At 37.2% G+C, this 20,452-nt stretch overlaps 1 protein-coding gene across 19 annotated transcripts in view; it reads right to left on the bottom strand.

The window, feature by feature from the left end:
* Window positions 1-20,452, bottom strand: part of LOC109414816 (calmodulin-binding transcription activator 1) — a 634,609-nt gene that overhangs the window by 485,831 nt on the left and 128,326 nt on the right. For all 19 annotated transcript variants that reach the window (XM_062854066.1, XM_062854068.1, XM_062854075.1 and 16 more), the window contains one exon: window positions 17,551-17,721. In XM_062854066.1, the coding sequence (XP_062710050.1) occupies window positions 17,551-17,590 (40 nt within the window). In that variant the 5' untranslated portion in view covers window positions 17,591-17,721. The remainder of the gene's footprint in view (window positions 1-17,550; window positions 17,722-20,452) is intronic.

The following is a 20,452-nucleotide window of genomic DNA, read 5'->3' as shown; positions in this document are numbered from 1 at the left end:
AGGAATTCCTCCAGGAATTCACTAGGAATTCCTCCAGGAATTCACTAGGAATTCCTCCAGGAATTCACTAGGAATTCCTCCAGGAATTCACTAGGAATTCCTCCAGGAATTCAATAGGAATTCCTCCAGGAATTCACTAGGAATTCCTCCAGGAATTCACTAGAAATTCCTCCAGGAATTCACTAGGAATTCCTCCAGCAATTCACTAGAAATTCCTCCAGCAATTCACTAGGAATTCCTCCAGGAATTCACTAGGAATTCCTCCAGGAATTCACTAGGAATTCCTCCAGGAATTCACTAGGAATTCCTCCAGGAATTCACTAGGAATTCCTCCAGGAATTCACTAGGAATTCCTCCAGGAATTCACTTGGAATTCCTCCAGGAAATCACTAGGAATTCCTCCAGGAATTCACTAGGAATTCCTCCAGGAATTCACTAGAAATTCCTCCAGGAATTTACTAGGAATTCCTCCAGGAATTCACTAGGAATTCCTCCAGGAATTCACTAAGAATTCCTCCAGGAATTCACTAAGAATTCCTCCAGGAATTCACTAAAAATTCCTCCAGGAATTCACTAAGAATTCCTCCAGGAATTCACTAAGAATTCCTCCAGCAATTCACTAAGAATTCCTCCAGGAATTCACTAAGAATTCCTCCTGGAATTTACTAACAATTCCTCCAGGAATTCACTAAGAATTCCTCCAGGAATTCACTTAGAATTCCTCCAGGAATTCACTTAGAATTCCTCCAGGAATTCACTTAGAATTCCTCCAGGAATTCACTAAGAATTCCTCCAGGAATTTACAAAGAATTCCTCCAGGAATTCACTAAAAAAATCCTCCAGGAATTAACTAAGAATTCCTCCAGAAATCTCCCAGAAACTCCTCTAGGAGTTAACCAAGAATTATTACAAAAATATACTAGAAATTTCCAGGAAATTACTAAGTACTCTTTTAGGAATTTACTAAGCATTCATCTGAGGATTCGCTAGGAATAACTCTGAGAAATCGCTAGAAATTACTCTATGAATTCACTATAAATACCTCTGGGAATTCGTTTTACAATCCTCTAGGAATTTGCTAGAATTTCCTATGGGAATTCTTTAGAAATTTCTATGCGAAATCGCTAGGAATTCATCTAGAAGTTCCTCCAGGAATTTACTGAGAATTCCTTCAGTAATTCACTGGGAATCTCTCCAGGAGTTCACAAGGAAATCACTAAAAATTCCTTCAGGAAATCCTTAAAAATTCCTCCAGGAATTCGCTAGGAATCCCTCCAGGATTCACTTGCAATTCCTCCAGGAATTCACTAAGAAATCACTGAGAATTCCTCTAGGAATCCACCAGAAATTCCTCCAGGAGTTCACCAATAATTATTCAAACAATTCAATAAGAATTGTTCCAAACATTCAATAGGAATTACCAGGAAATCACTAAGTACTCTTATAGGAATTGACTAGGAATTCCTCTGAGGATTCGCTAGGAATAACTCTGAGAAATCGCTAGAAATTGCTCTGTGAATTCAGTAGAAAATCCTCTGGGAATTCGTTGAATAATTCTCTAAGAATTTGCTATAATTTCCTATAGGAATTCGTTAGAAATTCCTATGCGAATTCGTTAGAAATTCCTATGCGAATTCGCTAAGAATTCCTCTAGAAATTCCTCCAGGAATCTACTCCTGCAATTCACTGCAATTCCTCCTACAATTCACTGGGAATCTCTCTAGGAGTTCACTAGGAATTCACTAGGAATTCCTCCAGGAATTCAATAGGAATTCCTCAAGGAATTCATCAGAAATTTATCCAGGAATTTGCAAGGAATTCTTCCAGAAATTCATTAAAAAAAATTCCAAGAATTCACTAGGAATTTCTCCAAGAATTTACTAGAAATGCTCCAGGAATTCATTAAAAATTTCTCCAGGAATTCTATAGGAATTCCTCCAGGGATTCACTAGGAATCCCTGCAGGGAATCCCTTGGGATTTCATGAAGGATTCCTCTGTGATTCACTAGAAATTGCTCCATGAATTCATTAGGAATTCCTCCACAAATTCACTAGCAATTCCTCCAGGAATGCACTAAGAATTCTTCTAGGAATTTATCATAAATTTCTTCAAGAATGTAATGAGAATTCCTCTGGGAATATACTAGGAATACCTCTGGGCATTCACCTAAAAATTTTCTGCGAATTCACTGGAAATAATTCCTTTTGAATTTCACGAAGTTTTCCTTCAAGAATTCACTTGGAATTACTATGAAAATTCACTAGAAATTATTCTGAAAAATCTCTAGAAATTCTTCTGAGAATGCGTTAGAAATTCATCCAGTAAGTTCACTAGAATTTTCTCCATGAATTCACTAAGAATTCTACTAGAAATTCTTCCAGAATTTACTAAGGAATACTCCGGGAATTCATTAAGAATTCCTCCGAGATTTCCAAGAATTCACTGGAAATTCTCTGGAAATTCCTGAAGCAGTTTGCTAGAAATTCACTATGAATTCTTCCCGGAAATTACTAAGCTATCTTCCAACTAAGCTAAGAATTAGCTAAGAACTCGTCACAATTTTTTTAAGAATTTCCCCAGGAATTCACTAGAAATTCCTCCTGGAATTATTCACTAGAATTCACTAGGATTTTTTCCAGAAATAGAAATAGATTTCTTGAAGAATTCAACAAAATTTCCTCTCCGAATTCATCCGAAATCTTCCGTCATTAATTCAGAAATCGCCAGTCATTCATTCAGAATACTACCAAGAATCAACCACGACTTTGACGATACATTTCTCATGATATTTCTGGGTGGGTTAGTTTTGGAATTCCCGATTAATTTCTTCAGAAATTCACGTTGGCTTCTGAAAGGAATTCACGATTAATGCTTTTAAGAGTTCATGCTTTAGGAGTTATCTAAAAAATCTCCATAAATTCATCATAAATTATCGATGAAGTAGTCTACTCCAAGTTAGTTCAAATGGAGTTCAGTTTTGATTACATTTTATTCGTTGAAGCGTTGTTTGAAAATCTTCTTTATTAAACCACCATCTATAGAGATCGATTGACTTTAAATTCACACGTATATTTTTAATTAGCATCCATCGAAAACTTTATCTTACTGTGTGGCACACTAGACCGCTCCAGAGATACGAACAACTTTTCACTCGAGCAGTTACCGGCATCGTTTAAAACTATCGGGGCGATGAAGAGGAACTTCGCCATGAAATGAGGCACATTTATTATACTACTCAGAATCCAGCAATGTCTTTCTCTCGGTAACTAGAACGAGCTGCTGTACCGAACCACAGTACGAAAGTAAGCCATTCATGCTCCCCCTCGCTCCCTATTATTGCCTTTTCCTCATACCGCGCTGGATCGTACCAGCAAAAAAGACGAAAAGTAAACCGGTTTTCAATATCATTTCCATTTTCATAAGCTCTATTAGATTAGGGCATTAATGAGGAGAGTCAATTGATTTTCACCAACCCTTTCCTTCGCCGACCGGAAAGAGAAGACAACCTCGGGCGATGATGTTCTATCATTAATATGGAAGCAAGAGTGTCTTTCCCCTTTTCTATGCGCACGTAATTGAGAGACGAACGAATCAACAAAAATGTGATAATTGACTTAATCGTCAGGGTTCATTTCCACGTGGGGAAGAAAGGAACGCAAAGGACAATGTCATCGTTCGATTGCTTGAGCTTGGGCCATTTCCCGAACGGAGGCGGTACTCAATTTCAGGAATTAGGAATTAATACATATATTTCCGGAAAAGCTCATTGAATTACATGAGTCTCTCGGGTTGCGGCGTGATGCATGGCCTCTTTTCCGAGTCAAGTCTTTCGGTCTCAGAATGGTCTCCAGTCTAGACTCCATATATATCTGCGCCGGTGTGCTTTCCCATTTGGGTCCAGAAATGACTACTGGTAGAGTGACAGACGAGGTTGTATAATCCATTCGACTTTGATGGGGGAGGGGGAACCCAGTTGGGGGAGTGGGTGTCAGATTCGAAGACGATTTGCTTCCTTTTGTTCTTGACTTTTGCTTCCTTCCGTCGTCGTCGTCGTCTTGGGCCGTGAATTCCGGTTGGAAAAAGTGCAATAAAATCCACAGAAGATCCTTTCTATCTTCGGTACATGTGTTGTATAGGTACTATAGCTTAACTATGAAACCCAGTCAAGCCAAGATTATAGACCACCGGGAAGATGTTCCGGAGAACAAAAGCCGAACGGAGAGAGGGAGCACACAGACACACTCACATGCGGAAATGTCCCATTTTAGTGCTCATAAAAGAAGTTAATTTACTCAAGTGTTGGATGATAAAACTATCAGTAAATCACTTCCACTTTTATGCTCTTGAGCTCGGGCCTTCGGTGAATGGGAGGAAGACGTCTTCCATTGGGGAGAAGATCGTTGAGGACGCTTTGGAAGGTCGTAGGGAAGCTGAAGAATCAGTGTGCCTCTCAAACAGGAGTCGATGTGTCACTTGCTGTCAGTACTTTCATCATTCGGTTTACATTGTTCGATTTATTCAACAATGACACCATTGATAAAGATTTCTACAGCAATGATTTACTGAAATTTTCCACTGCTTAGGCAATGATGTCATAGATCTTCAGGGTCATTTAGGTAGAATCCATTCAGGTAAAATCTATTTAGGCACTTCCATTAAGGTAACGTTACCTAAACGGAATTTGATTGTGTTCAAAACAGTTGAAGTGAATACTCATGATTAGGGATACTGTTCATTATTACTGGGTTCACGAGAAAGAAACAGCGAGTGTAGTTAAGGGGAGTTTAGGGCATGTTCAGGGGAGAGAGATGAGTAAACAGAGGACCTTAAATTTTCCTCAAAACTTTCTTGAGCATAAAACTCCGTGCTGTCAATCGGTTAGTTCAATATCTGTTTATGAATCTCCAAGAACTCTTATCGAAGTTCATTGGATGTACAAGCGTAATTACTAATTAGTCCTCTGGAACGTCTTGAAGACCTTGATTTGAAATTCCCCTTAAGCCCATCTGAGAGCCTGTAAAGTCCCCTGAAACCCCTGAATCGACATGAAATGCCTTAAAACGCCTCTGTATCCCCCGTGAAACTCATCGGGAAATTCACGTGAGAGCTTGTAAAGCACCCCCCCCTCCTCTTTACTTCTTTGAAACGCCTGAAACCCCCTGCAGCCCCCACTTGAAACGCTTCTGAAACCCACATGAATGTAACGTGAGATCCTGTGAAGCCCCTTAATTCAGGGGCCCTGAAACGCCCTTAAATGCGTCGGTGCCCCCCCTCCCCTCTTTTGATTCTAAAAACACAGATTTTTCGGTACCACGCAGAACAAAACTCAATTTATTACTGATAAAACTTGCTCGTACTGTACAAATATGTATGAACGACTTTTGTGGAATATGATAAGCTTTGTTTTCGAGCTATAATTATCAATGTAAGTCTTTACTTTCAGAAGTTATGATTTTTGTTCCCGGCGCGCTGCTGTACACATTTTTCCACGCCGCTGAACAAAATTTCCCACGCTGATGGGCAAACGACAAAGATTTTTTTATCGCCAACATTTACGAACCACCTATTTAAACCTGATAGCAATTTTTAAACAGTATCTATTGTTTTTTCTTCTGCATTTTAGGTGTAACGAATGGTATTCTTAAAGGCATATATTCAGAAATTCCTAAAGAGGACTCTCTAGAAATTTCACCATTAATTCTTCTGAAAAAAAAACTCCATGCTTAAGAAACTCCCTCATGGATTATTTCAGAAATTTCTCAGAAATTCTTTTATTTTTAGAAACAGCGTTTTATTTTTAAAAAAATTAAAAGCCCAAAATTCTTTCAGAAATTTCTCCAAGGATTCTTCAAAAAAAAAAATCAAATGTTCCTTCAGAAATATTTTTTAGAAATGTTTTAAGTTCCTCCATAAATTTTCCAAAGAATGTCTATGGAGAACCTCCTGAAATGGCTCCATTGATTTATGACGCAAAAAATTTTCAACACCACCTTCCCCTCCTTACTATGTCACACTTTTTGTATAGGACTCCTCTGAAATTATCACACTCTTCGGAACCCCACGCTCCTCAAAGCGTCCTTCAAAATTAAACCCAGGAATTATAATTACACAGATATCTCAGTTTTTTTTAGGAATTCCTCTATCGGGTACTCATAAAGTTCTTTTAGGGCCTCTTCAATATTTATTTTTCATGGAATGTTTCCAGGACATTCTTGAGAAGTTCTTCCAAGATTTTGGTTTGTGATTCCAGTAGATATTATTTCAGTGATTTCTGAAAAAAATCATATAGGACATGAGTTCCTCCGGGATACCTTTAATAATTTTTCTTCGGATTCATTTTAGAAATATCTTCAGAGTCAATTCCTAGAAAGTTTTACATATATTCCTTCGGAAATTTCTGGGCACATTTACAGAGTGCTTCTCCAGACATTCTTTCAGGGAATCTTTTGAAACTATGTTCATGAATTCTTTCGGGAATTCTTTCCGGACATCCTCCATGAACTTTGTTGAAAGATTTGTCTTAGATTTTTTCTTGTAGTTTCCAGAAATTTCGTTAGCAACTCTTTCTAGAATTACATCAGAAAATTCTTTAGGATTCTTTCATATAATCCTATAATAATATAATAAAGTTAGATAAACAATTTTTTCAAAAATTCCTCCAAGGAATCTTTTAGAAATTGCTCCAAGAATTCCATCTAAAGCCTACTAAAGAATTCCATCTGAAATATCACTTAAGACTCCTTCAGTAGTTTAAGGATTTTTCATGAATGTCTGTAAGAGATTACCTCAAACATTTTTTCCAAGATTTTCTTCCAAGAAATCCCTTGGGAAATATCGTCAGGGATTACCGAAGAAATGCCTAGAAGGTTTCTCTTTGGAATGCCTCCTGCGGTTGTATCAGAAATGTTTCCTGGGATTCCTTAGGAGATTGCTCCGAGAATTCTTTGAGATGTTACTCCACAGATATTTACAGAAGTATTTTATGAAATTACATAAACTACATACATAAGTTATTCTTTGAGGGTTTTTTTTTTTATTCTTAATCACTTAACCTAATTTACAGCTCTTTTTGTCCACTAGGGCACTACGTGAGCGATTCCAATTGGACGCTGCACTTTGTACAGCGCCTACATATATTCTATTCTAATTCAACTATTTCGAACTGGTTCCTTGTGGTGCTTCAACTTTTCTACCCCGTCCACGGTAGAATGATGAGCACGATGATGCTGATGTATGGCTGCTGTTCCTTCTCCAGTCCGATTGGGGGTCCATTATGAGTTGCGGTTCGCCAATATCCAAATTCCGGGTCCGTTAGAGCTATATGCTCCGAAGAGGGTCAAGTGCCAGCTGCTCTCGGGGGGAAGAGCAACTGACGAAAAATTGCAAGTGCCGGGGCTGGGTTCGAACCCATGACCATCCGCTTATGAAGCGAACGTGTGGACCACTGCGCCACGGGCCCCGACAATCTTTGAGGGTTATCTGAAAGAATTTCTATAGAAATGTTTAAAGATTTAATTTCATTGAAACAATTTCAGAAACAATCGTTGGAGGAGCTCCAGGAAAAGTTCCTGTAGAATACCTGGAGGAACTCCTGAGATTCGCCACAAAAGTTCAGTCAATTGGGCACAGTGGTTTAATTTCCCCAACAGGGTTAAACAAAAACTACTGAGATGGCTTTGGAGGAATTTCTAGAAGAATTTTATAAGAATTTCTTGGAAAAATTTGAGCAATAAAATCCTGGATAAATGTCTGATAAAATCTCTGAAGGCATTTTCAAAGAACATCCTTGAGAAATATCTGAATTAAATCATGAAGAACTTTCTGAAGGAATCCTTGAAGACATTGAATTCGTTGGAAATTCGTGCAGAAATTGCAGACAAAGGAATTAAAAGAATTCTTGATTAAATTCCAATGAATTGTCGAAGAATGATTTGAAACAAACCCTGGAAGAACTCCTGGACATACTTCTGGATTCTTGCACAATATCTGAGTCGTATTAGTGGATAAAACTCTCTGATACTATTTCTCTAGAAGAACTTGTGAAGTATTCATAAAGGAATCGAAAAAAGAAATATTCTGGAAAACTGGAAAATGCTGTGCAGTAATTTCAAGAAGCGATATTATTGAGATATTCCTAGAGAAACGTCAGGAAATAAATCCTGAAGTAATTTCTAAAGGAACTCCTGAAAGAATCTTTGAAAGGATTTTGGAAGGGCCGCCGAAAAAAAAATCTGAAAGAATCCATGAAGGAAGGTTTCTATAAATCTTTAGAGAAGTTTGCGATCCCACCCGTGGAGGAATATCTGACGATCTTCTTCCTGGTTTCCTCCTGGAGGAACTTCCAGAAGAATCTACTAAGAATTATCTGGAGAAATTCCAGAAGAAACGCATGAAAGAATCCCTCGAGGAATTTCTGAAAACAACCCTAACAGAACTCCAATAAAAATCAGATGTTTTTATGACAGCACTGGTCTAAAATGAGTTTCAGAAAAGAATATCCTAAGAGAAGACGTGTAACGTTGCGATATTCTATCGAGAGGAATCCTTTTTAAATTTCCTGGTAAACGTTCTAAAGGATTCTCACTATAATTCATAGCATAATTCTTGTAAGGCAAGGATAGTTTTCATTTAAATCTCTTATTTACATACATTCACACCTTTTACACAAAATATATGAAAATTGTACTCAAGTACAGGAAACAAATTATTCTATATTAACGTTTTTTAGCATTTCATTAAAAAAATATGATCACGCCGCCGCCGCCGCTGCCTCAAATTACTATAAACGCCACCACCGGTGAAAACTGCTTCGGGCCACAGAAAGGCTCGGAATAAACAAACCAACATATCGAAATCTTTATCAATTAAGCTGAAAATTTGACCAGAAGTTCATTTTAGCATGAGAATGATGAAACTTGCTCGTCCGGTGGGATTCAAGACATTTTTAAAAATGTGAACATTTCTACTGTGTAGTCTCCTAAAACTCTTTTGAAACCTTCTAAAGCAGAAACGCTGAAATGAACGTAAACTAACCTAAGTAACCGGCAAAATTTTTGGAAAAAAGATCAGGAAAAAACCTAAATGAACTGGAAATAAATACCACAAATAATCGGAGGAAGAACTCCCTAAGATAATTTCAGTACAAACCATTTGACCTGACGACAACTACCCAGCAAGCAGTGTCTATAGTGGAGTCTTATACCATAGGCGAACTGTACTACGATTGTTAGTGCAGCTACACGGAATCATACTATATAAGATTATTATTGGATATACTTCTCAATAGGCTGGCTGCAAGGCTGAATGGCAAGCAATTCTTAGCAAACTCCTGCATAAATACAGGGGATAGACAAAATGATCGGGACAGGCAAAATTTTCACTTTTCAAAAAGTTTTCAACTACCTGTAACTTTTCGAAAAGTGCATCATATATTCTCAAAATTTGACTGTAAGTTCATCAACTAGTTGTGTATCAGTGGTCCAAATTTAGAAAAGATCGGACTATTCTTCATGAAGTTATAAAGATTCTTGAAAAAGGTAAAATTATCCGATAGCCGACTTTGAGCTGTTATATCTCCGGATTCAATGAACCGAATGCAATGAAATTTTGACCATATATGACTTATGTAATGAGCTATGAAAAACCATTGACTTAACTTAATATTCTCAACACGGAAGAAAATTATAACGATTAGATTATTTTTCTATTAAAACACCAAATAATCCAAAACATCAACATCGTTTCAAAATTCAAGATGCAAATTTTAGTTCATTTAATTTTCCTCTAATTGACTTATATATAAATGTGTTTAGAAGGAAAGTAACAACATTGCCACCAAAAAATTTAAAAAGTAATAGAATGCATATTAAAAATAGATCAAATTACTAAAAAATCGTGAAAAAATAAAATCGTTATAATTATGTCTCTTATTAAAAATTTCAAGTTAAGTCGAATGTTTTCCAGAGTACATTACAGTGTATCAAACAATTGTCCGTACAGCAATTTTTTGGTCTAAATAATTTTTCATTTAATTGATTATAACTTTTTTATACGTCAATCAAAGACGCTGAAATTTTAACCAATTATAACCCATATATTAAAGCTCCATTGATAAAATTTTGAGTGAGATCGAATAAGTTTTCTGACAGTTATAGAACTTTCAGTAAAACTTATAAAATTTTTGAATACATTTTTAAAACATCATATCTCAATATGTACTCGATGAAACTTTTTCAATATTTTTCGTGTTACAGCTTATACCTAAGGCTTTCATATGCTGCTTCGTTTAAGGTTTTATATTCACTACAAAAAATATGAAAAATCTGTATATGTTCAGAGTGTCATTTGGAAATTTGTCATATTTTGATCAATAAAAGTGCCAAGTGTTTTCAACTTTTTTAAACTCTCTTAATGATATATTTTTATACAGGACCTACTAAACTACATATAAAGAGTAGGTCCTATGGATTTTTCGTTCAGTTAATGCACTTTTATTGGCGGAAAACGTTTGGCAGATTATATGTGCAAAATATGGTAAATTTTAAAACATCGTCAACTACAAACGCACATTTTTCATATTTTTTGTAGTGAATATAAAACCCCAAACATGGCTGCCTATGAAAGCCTAAGGTTTGAGATGTAACACAAAAAAAATTGAAAAAATTCCATTGAGTACATATTGAGATATGATGTTTTAAAAATGTGTTCAAAAATCTTATAAGTTTAACTAAAAGTTCTATAACTTTCAGAAAACTTATTCGATCTTGCTCAAAATTTTACTAATGGAGCTTTAATATATGATTCATGATTGGTTAAAATTTCAGCGTTTCTGATTGATGCATAAAAAAGTTATTAACATTTGAATGAAAAAGTATTTTGACAAAAAATTGGCTGTACGGACAATTGTTTGATACACTGTATATAAGTCATGAATGATCAAAATTTCATTTCAATCGGTTCATTGAATCCAGAGATATAACAGCTCAAAGTTGACTATCGGATAATTTTACCTTTTTCAAGAATTTTTACAACTTCGTGAAGAATGGCCCGATCTTTTACAAATTTGAACCACTGATACACAACTAGTTGATGAACTCACAGTAAAAAATTGAGAATATTTGATGCACTTTTCGAAAAGTTACTGCTAGTTGAACATTTTTTGAAAAGTATACATTTTGCCTGTCCCGATCATTTTGTCTATCCCCTGTACCTGGATGGCTTTGTGGAAGAATTACTAGTAGAGCTGTTGATTGAATTTTCGGAAAAATTTCTGGATTAATTTCTTCAGGAATTTCTAGACGATTAGCTAGAGCAATTTCTAGATAATTCGGAACTGAACTTCCAGAAAACTGCCTGATGAATCTTTAGTGGATTCAAAATTCCATACGAATTTTAATTATTTCCTTGTTTTAGTCTTAGAGTAGCTTCTGGTAAATTTCTTGATAATTTCCTAGAAAATTCCCAGGAGAAATTCTTATGAATTCTTAGACAAGTTCCTAATAAAATTTAAGAGGAAATTCTTGTGGTTCTTGTGGTAGAAAAAAATCTTTGGCGGAATCCTAGAATACTATGTTGAAGTCTTACGATAATTTATGGTGAATTCCTAGTGCATTGTCAAACAAAGTTTTGGTCAAGTCTTTTTAAAAATATGGTGAATTCCTAGAGGAGTTTTTAACGAATTTCTGGTACATACCGAACAGATTCCTGTTGAATTCTTGAATGAATTCTCAAGAAATGTTCAAAGGAAAAAAAATAGGAAATTCTGAGACAGCTCCATTACAAACTCTTGAATTAATTTCTAAGAGCAATTTCTTATGATTCCTTAGAGAATTATTAGACCTTATTTTTGATTATTCTAGGCATGCGTCTTATTATTATTATTAGCTTTTTTAGGGAGATTTTCAGCCCAAGGCTGGTTCTTCTCCAAAAGCATGTGTCTTACAAATGGTCTGGAACAATTTCTTGGAATTCCTTCGGGATTTTTTTTTTCCGGAATATGTTTTCAGAATTCTCCCTTCAATACCTCAAACAGTTTGATTTAAAAAAAGCCAGTTCAAGAATAATTGTTTTGTTTTTCAAGATTTCTAAGGTAGCTTTAAAAGCAAATTCCTGCTATAATTCTTTAAGAAATTTACTTGACTCTTTCAGAAATTTTCCTAAAAGAATTTATAAAAACAAATCCCAAAAGCGATTTTTTAGGATTTTCTCTAGATTTTTTTTAATTGTAAGGAGTTATAGAAGTTCCTTCAATTCAGCAATGACAACCCCTTGAAATTTATCCAAAAACCATCATTCCAGTGCATCGTTCATAAAATCCTCTTCAGAGTGATCCTAAGCTCGATACATGAGAATATTCATGCAACACTGCGACGGCAGAATTTCCAAGGTGTAAGTGAAAAAAAACGATGTCCGGCCATTTGACCAAATGTCGTTTGACCGAATGCCATTTGATCGAATGCCATCTGGCCGAAAGTCCTACAATCCTACAAACAAACAATCTCTAAGAATTACTCAAGATAGTTCTACGGGCTTATTTTTAGTTTTTTTTTTCGTTTGACCGAATGCCGTTTTGCCAATTTATGATCAAAAGAATTCAAGAGACACGGACAAATTTCGAGCAGCTTTTAGCTATCATACGATCAGCAGAAATATTTCCTTCTTTTAATCATAGGCTATTCTTTCAAGTGTTAACATCAACAAACTAGTTGGCGTAAAAACTGCAAACATGCTTGCCTGAGATTTTTCCTTCTTTGAATCATAGGCTGTTCTTTCGATTTATACTGATGCAGAGGACAGCGGTATGATAACTTAAGTTCACCATTCCTGTTTCGGCCAAACGGCATTCGGCAAAATGACCCGGAAACCAAAAACCCACTTTCGAGAAAATGAGGTTTACTCGAAGTTTTTTTTACCAATGTTTCATCCCATACAAAATGTCCTACCCAATTTTTTCCAATTATTGTATTTTTCTAACCATCGCAAAAATAATCTTAAAATAGCTGCTGAAAACTTGAAATCCGAAGAATTTTTTGCTATGCTCAGTTCAAAATCGATAAAATGGTCACACAAACGAATAATTTGCATCATGAATTTGTCATTTTGACTCAAGGCTCACTTTTGAGAAGGGCCACCAAACAACGGAGTTCAACAAGTTTGCAAAACCTTACGGAAGCTTAAAAAGAAATGTATTATATGTGGTTTGCGTTGTCTACAGTTGATAAATCGAACTGCCCGATCCAATAGTGATGGGATCCAATGATGATTTGTCGACCAGAAAAGATAAAGATGTTTATATGAAAGATATCTGCCAGGAAACAATAGAGCCAACACCGGCAATATCAATACAGTCACAGGATCGCTCATCATGCTCTCTGCGCTCCATGCCAACCGGATGATTAGTTAGGAAGGAAGAAAGTTCTAGGCATTCTTTTTATTTCTAGGATTTTTTCTAGAAATGTTTCAGATACTTTCTGGTGATATATTCTCAATGAATGTCCAGAAATATTCGAAAAATGTGAGGAAAATTTGATTAAAAAATAAAAAAAATAAAGAAATTTCTAGACATTTTTTTTTTTGTTACCAGAAATCTTGAGAAGGGAGATTTGTGGAAGAATGTTCATTAGAATTATTGATTAAATTTCCGGAGAAATTTCTGAAATCCGATTAGAAATTCCTAGATAAACCCTAAAGCTATTTGTTGATAATTCGCTTCTGAACTTTCAAAGCAGTTTATGATGTATTACTTCTTGAAATTTTAGAGTAACTTTTGATGAATTCCTGGTGAATTCCCAGAAGAAATCCTCGTGAATTCTTAGATGAGTTCCTTATAAACTTTTAGAATAAATTCTAGTGGTTTTTAAAAGGAATTACTGACGAAGGCTCTGACTTCTTCTCTTGTTGAGATCTTGTAATTTTTAGTGACTTTCGAATGTATTCTCAAACGAATTCATGGTCATTTTTTTAATTTAGTGGATTCCTTAGATAAATTCTAGGCAAATTTCTGCGAAAATTCCAGGTGGATTCCTAAAAGCGTTTCAGATACTTTCTAGAATACTGAATTCTCCAAAAATTGACCAAAGGATTTCGAAAATTGTAGGGAAATTCTGAAAAATTTCAAATGAAAGCACCCTAATTAATTCCTGGAGGACATCTTAGCGGATTTTTTGGAGAATTATTAAATTGTTTCTTTTAGAATTGTTCCTGCAACTTATCCAAAAAATCATCCTCAAATTCCCTCAGAATTTTCGTGCCGGAAAATTAAAAAAAATATTCCATCACCAGTTATTGATTCTGAATTGTGGTTTTTCGGGATAACTTCTAAGTTTACTTTGAAAGCGTATTTCCACGAATTCCTCCAAGAACTTTTCAATAAGTTTCTCTTGGTTGTTTTCAGTAATTTTCCTAAACATTTATACAGAAATTCCCAAAACAGTTTTTCTAGGAATTGTATTTTTTTTTTTGTTCAAAAATTCCTAGAAAATTATAGAAGCTTCAAATACAATGCTGCTTATTTTTTCAGAAGTTCTTCAATGAGAATACTTTGATTTTTTTCCGAGATTTTTCCAAAGCACAGATGACGTTTTATATGGAATACAGGTTTTGGGACTAGAAAAGTTTTTTAAAAAAATAAAAAAATATATAAAAAAATAAAATACACGGGCACCGTCTTAGTCCAGAGGCTGTAAAGCATGCACCAGTGGATACGGAGAAGAAACTATTCTCACGAAAAGTTTCATCGCCCGGAGCGGGAATGAAGCGAACCCTCATCCCATAACATGGTGCGATTAAAAGCTTGGTGACCCCAACCGCACCGCTACGTATTTTTTGTATTAGATGCAGATTTATTTACTCGAATACGGTGGAGAAGCACTGGTGAGAGCACTACACTGGGTCATTACCAAGATTTGGGAGGAGGAAGTATTACCGGAGGAATGGATGGAAGGTATCGTGTGTCCCATCTACAAAAAGGGCGACAAGTTGGATTGCGGGAACTACCGCGCGATCACACTACTGAGCGCTGCCTACAAGATACTCTCTCAAATTTTATGCCGCCGTCTATCACCGATTGCAAGAGAGTTCGTGGGGCAATATCAGGCTGGATTTATGGGTGAACGCGCTACAACGGACCAGATGTTCGCCATCCGCCAGGTGTTGCAGAAATGCCGCGAATACAACGTGCCCACACATCACTTGTTCATCGATTTCAAATCGGCGTATGATACAATCGATCGAGAACAGCTATGGCAGATTATGCACGAATACGGATTCCCGGATAAACTGATACGGTTGATCAAGGCGACGATGGATCGAGTGATGTGCGTAGTTCGAGTATCAGGGACACTCTCGAGTCCCTTCGAATCTCGCAGAGGGTTACGGCAAGGTGATGGTCTTTCGTGCTTGCTGTTCAACATTGCTTTGGAGGGTGTAATACGAAGAGCGGGGATAAACACGAGTGGGACGATTTTCACGAAGTCCGTTCAGCTGCTTGGTTTCGCCGATGATATTGATATTATTGCTCGTAAATTTGAGACGATGGCGGAAACGTACATCCGACTAAAGAGTGAAGCCAAGCGAATCGGATTAGTCATTAATGTGTCGAAGACAAAGTACATGATGGCAAAGGGCTCCAGTAGCGTGGCTCAAAATACCACATGTCAAAAAGTTCGATGGGCCCCCTTCTCATTTCGTTCTATATGACGCCACGATGCTCTGGTCAAATTTTCAGCTAAATCCGTTAACATTAGGGCGGTGCTAAACTCATTTGAAGTTTGTATGGGAGTTTATATGGGAAAACATCGTTTTTAGCATTTTTCTCATGAGGGGCACTATTTTTACTTAAAACACATAACCGATTGTATAGAACTATAGTCTCACATGTGTTGAAAAACTTTTTCGAAGACCGCAAAGTCATCCGAAGCTTGTAACAAAAGATATTACACGCAGACCATCTGGTGGTGCTTAACATTTAACATGCAAAGGAATAACAATAGCAATAAAATCTCATTGAATGGGCCCGTACTGTCTAGGCTATATCTTTTTTCGCAAGTGTCTGATCACGTTGCGGTCTTCGGCAAAGATTTTCGGCATATCCCAGGCTATATTTCTATAGGATCGATTACGTGTTTTAAGGAAAATTAGAACCCCTCAGAAGAAAATTGCAAAAAACTATGTTTTCCCATATAAACTCCCATACAAACTTCAAACGAGTTTAGCACCGCTCTAATGTTAACGGATTTAGCTGAAAATTTGACCAGAGCATCGTGGCGTCATATAGAACGAAATGAGAAGGGGGCCCATCGAAGTTTTTGGCATGTGGTTTTGCCATATAAGCTTGAGTCACCCTAGGCTCCAGGGAGGAATCACCGCGCCCGCCACCCCGAATTCATATCGACGGTGATGAAATCGAGGCGGTTGAAGAATTCGTGTACTTGGGCTCACTGGTGACCGACGACAACGACACCAGCAGAGAAATTCAGAGGCGCATTGTGGCAGGAAATCGTGCCTACTTTGGACTCCGCAGAACTCTACGATCGAATAAAGTTCGCCGTAACACGAAGTTAACCATCTACAAAACGTTGATTAGACCGGTCGTCCTCTATGGGCACGAAACATGGGCCCTACGTGCAGAGGACCAACGCGCCCTTGGAGTTTTCGAACGGAAGGTGTTGCGTACCATCTACGGCGGAGTGCAGATTGAAGACGGGACTTGGAGAAGGCGAATGAATCACGAGCTGCATCAGCTGCTGGGAGAACCAACCATCGTCCATACCGCGAAAATCGGGAGGCTACGGTGGGCGGGTCACGTCATCAGGATGTCGGATAGCAACCCGACTAAAATGGTTCTCGAGAGTCATCCGACCGGTATAAGACGATGTGGAGCGCAGCGAGCTGGGTGGGTCGACCAAGTGGAGGACGATCTGCGGACCCTACGCAGAGTGCGGAACTGGAGACAAACAGCCATGGACCGAGTGGAATGGAGGCGGCTACTATGTACAGCAGAGGCCACCCCGGCCTTAGCCTGACCGATGATGAATGAATTATTAACTCGAATTTTGTACGGTATACATATTTTACAGATTTTTTAAAAAATCATCAGGCATCCCTACGACGAATCAAGAAGGCGAGGGTAATTTCTTCAACCAATCCTTGGCGTGATTCTCTAAGAATTTCCCAAGATGATTTTTTTTTTTGCAAAACGTTACAGATTTCTTTCATAAATTTTGCAGCAAGTTTTTAAGAAACTCTTCATAAAGGTTCTTATCATTTTTTCGTAAAATTTTAATTTACGATGATCGATGATCTGGATGCAACCTCGCTGGTCTAGAACACGTTTGTTATGGTTGATTTTCTCGGCTGGGCACATATGACCCACCCGTCTTCAAAGTGTTAAACTATTCAAACCTTTTTCCCTTATTTTTCAAATAACTGTTGATAACACACGATATCATTTTTCACGAGCACCAACTTATTCTTCAATCAACACATCTCCCTCCTTTTTTCACAAATTACTGCATAAATCAACCATTCAAATCATCGAGCTATGTACTTACGTATCTGCAGGCTGAGGCAGTACACGGCCTGTGACGTCATTGCCCAGACGTCAGGAACAAGTCTATTGCATACGGCGAACTGCTGCTGCTGCCGTCACCATATTCTCCTTGCTCGTTTCCAGCTGTTTCCGCCAACCGCCAAAAGCTAGTAGTGCAGCACACTAGGTCCTCCTGAAAGAACGCAAGTCGAGAACAGCAAATGGAAATGAATGAAACATCTTTACACCAGCAAGCAGCTACTACTAGCTAGAGTAGAATCTAGAAGATTATCGTTTCTTAGGCGCTCGCCACACACCGCATGCGAGCGAAAGTTTTCCCCGAACAAAAAAAAAATGAATGAAAAACTATAGAAGCTGTAGATTGTAATCGCAATCCCCCCTCTAGCAGCATTGGTAGAAATTGGCTCACGTTGGAGAGGCAGCAGTGTCAGAGGCCACGCCAGATTTCCGAGTCACTGATTAAGTTTTACAGCCCTAGTTTATAATGTTAATATTCAAAAGTGGAATTAAAAAAGTTTTCTTCGGAGGCCTCCAAGCAGCCGAGTCGTTTGGCAGAGATTTATGTGTGTGCGATTTGAGCTACTGGTAGAATCTTGAGCTGAACTGCATGATATGCAAAGGGAGGGGAGTTCCTACATCATGCATACTTGCTGTCGTCAACCAGGAGTAAGATTGATGGAACGCTTTGATGGAGGATAAATGTGAGAAATTTCCAAACAAGATGCAGTGCACAGATTTGCATAAGGGGTTACAGCGAATGACAGGGCCGGCCGGCCGGATCACCGTTGGGATTTGAATTAGGTTCCAAAGGAGTTCCTGGATGGATTTCTATAAGAATTCTTAATTAGAATAATATAAAAATTTCTCTTTAAACAGAAAAAAAATAAATACTATAGAAATTCGTTGTTGAATTTGTAGAGATTCCTGGATGAATTTCCTAAAAAAAGTACCTAGAAGATAAACTTCCTAAGTAATTTCTGGATCAATTCCTACATTTCGTGACGGAATATTAGAGGAAATCGCTGAAAATATCTAGTTAATTGCAAACAGAAAACCTACTTTAAATTTTAGGAATTCCTGGAGAAACTACTAGATGAATTTCTATAGGAGTCATAAAATAAAATCCTTGAGTAGTTCATAGATGAACTCCTAGATAGGTTTCGGGATATTTTTTTTGAGGAATTCCTGAAATCCTTGTGATTTTCAATGAATTCCATGGAGAAAAACCAATCATGGGATGAAAATCTCCATAGTAAAGCTTCATAATTCAAATGATGAATTCCTATAGGAAGGAGAAAAGAGGTGGGGGGATTAGGGGCATAATGGACACCCCTGTTATTGCCGAAACCGTTTACCTTTATGTAAAACTTTTAATGCATAAGTGTAAAGGAACAAGTCATGGTTCAATTTTTTAAAAGTACCATTTATATTGCTCCAAAATAACCAAAATATCATTGAAATTGAAATATGTTTTTCATATGGTGAAATTCTTATAATTTCGAAGCAGCAGCAAATAAGGTATTACGAGTGTTGGAGTGTGTCTACCACAAAAACAAAAGAATTGTTACCTTTTCTACATGTATACGGAGATTTAGCAATGGATGAAGTATTTTATTTTTGATCAGAATTTACTTAAAAAAGCAATTTCAATGTTGCAGTCGATTCGGGGCGAAATGAACACTGGCAATTACGAATGGATGTAAGCACATTGCATACTGTTAGGCGTTTAAGAAATTTTGGAAAAAATCAATCCGATTATTTTAGCCTAAAGTTTAATTAGTTAACTTTGATGAGCATGAGCATGAGCATGAGCATGATTGACCGCCCGCGGTTGCTCCTCTGTTATTGCAAGGACAGCTACATTTACACAAAGAACCAACAGATAATGCTTGGGACTAGCCTTCTCCTCATTGTGTAAATGCTGGCATCCCAATACTTTTTTAAAAAGCAATACCAGCGCCGGCCGCGTCCGAATGCAGGTCAATTGAGGATAGGGAAGGAAGTGATGACGTGATTCTCGCTTAGGCCAATAACCGAGGAATTCTCTGCGTTACTACGAGTAATCACTAGGAGTTTGGATACGGGAAGGGATGATTTGTTAGGGGCTTTGTTTTAGTAAACAAATTGCTACAATCACCAGACCGATTCTTGTTTTGCTACGAACGATGTACTCGCGAAAAATTGAATACGTTTTCACATACGCGACATGTCAGGGAATAATGTCCACCGCACAATCAATTCGAGAAGACAAAACGCATCTACGTCGTACGGCTGATCCCGGATACCACACTCACGCCCCGATCACTGTATTATAACTACCAGATGGCTTCCAGACATTTAATTTTTTTATATAAAAAATAGTTTGCGTAAAACGAGGTTCGCGAAAATAAGAAACGGAAGAAACACACATTAACACCCGTGAAATTACGAAACTGTACTCGAAGAAACAGAACACGCGAAATTACGAAACTCGGCTCGAAGAAATCGACGCGGACACCGTGGTCTACCTGCCACTGAATCGTACAGTAACCTTAATCTTTCTAAAAAAGAGATGCTTTGCCGTTTTGATCACTGCTTGTAAATCTGAAATAGAAAATAGTATTAAATGGTGATACGTTCACAATAGTTATATTTTTTGTAAATTGTTTTATTTACACATAGGACAAATTTACCTGCATTCCTCTGAAACAAACGGTATATTAGCAGTGAAAAACAAATTACAAAAATAGAATAAAAAACAATTAATAAACAAAAAACAGTAAAAAAAGTAAACCAAATCTTGATCCTGCTTTTAAATTAACCAGACTGGAAAATAGCAAGATTAAGATTTGCAAGATCTTACGCCGTAACGCACCATTCCAAGGTGATCTACCCACGTTACGGGTTAGTTTAATTAGTTAACT

The sequence above is a fragment of the Aedes albopictus genome, chromosome 2, assembly GCF_035046485.1.
Source record: "Aedes albopictus strain Foshan chromosome 2, AalbF5, whole genome shotgun sequence".
Classification (NCBI taxonomy): Eukaryota; Metazoa; Arthropoda; class Insecta; order Diptera; family Culicidae; genus Aedes; species Aedes albopictus.
The sequence above is the reverse complement of the archived record's forward strand: the minus strand, read 5'-3'. Positions and strand labels throughout refer to the sequence as shown.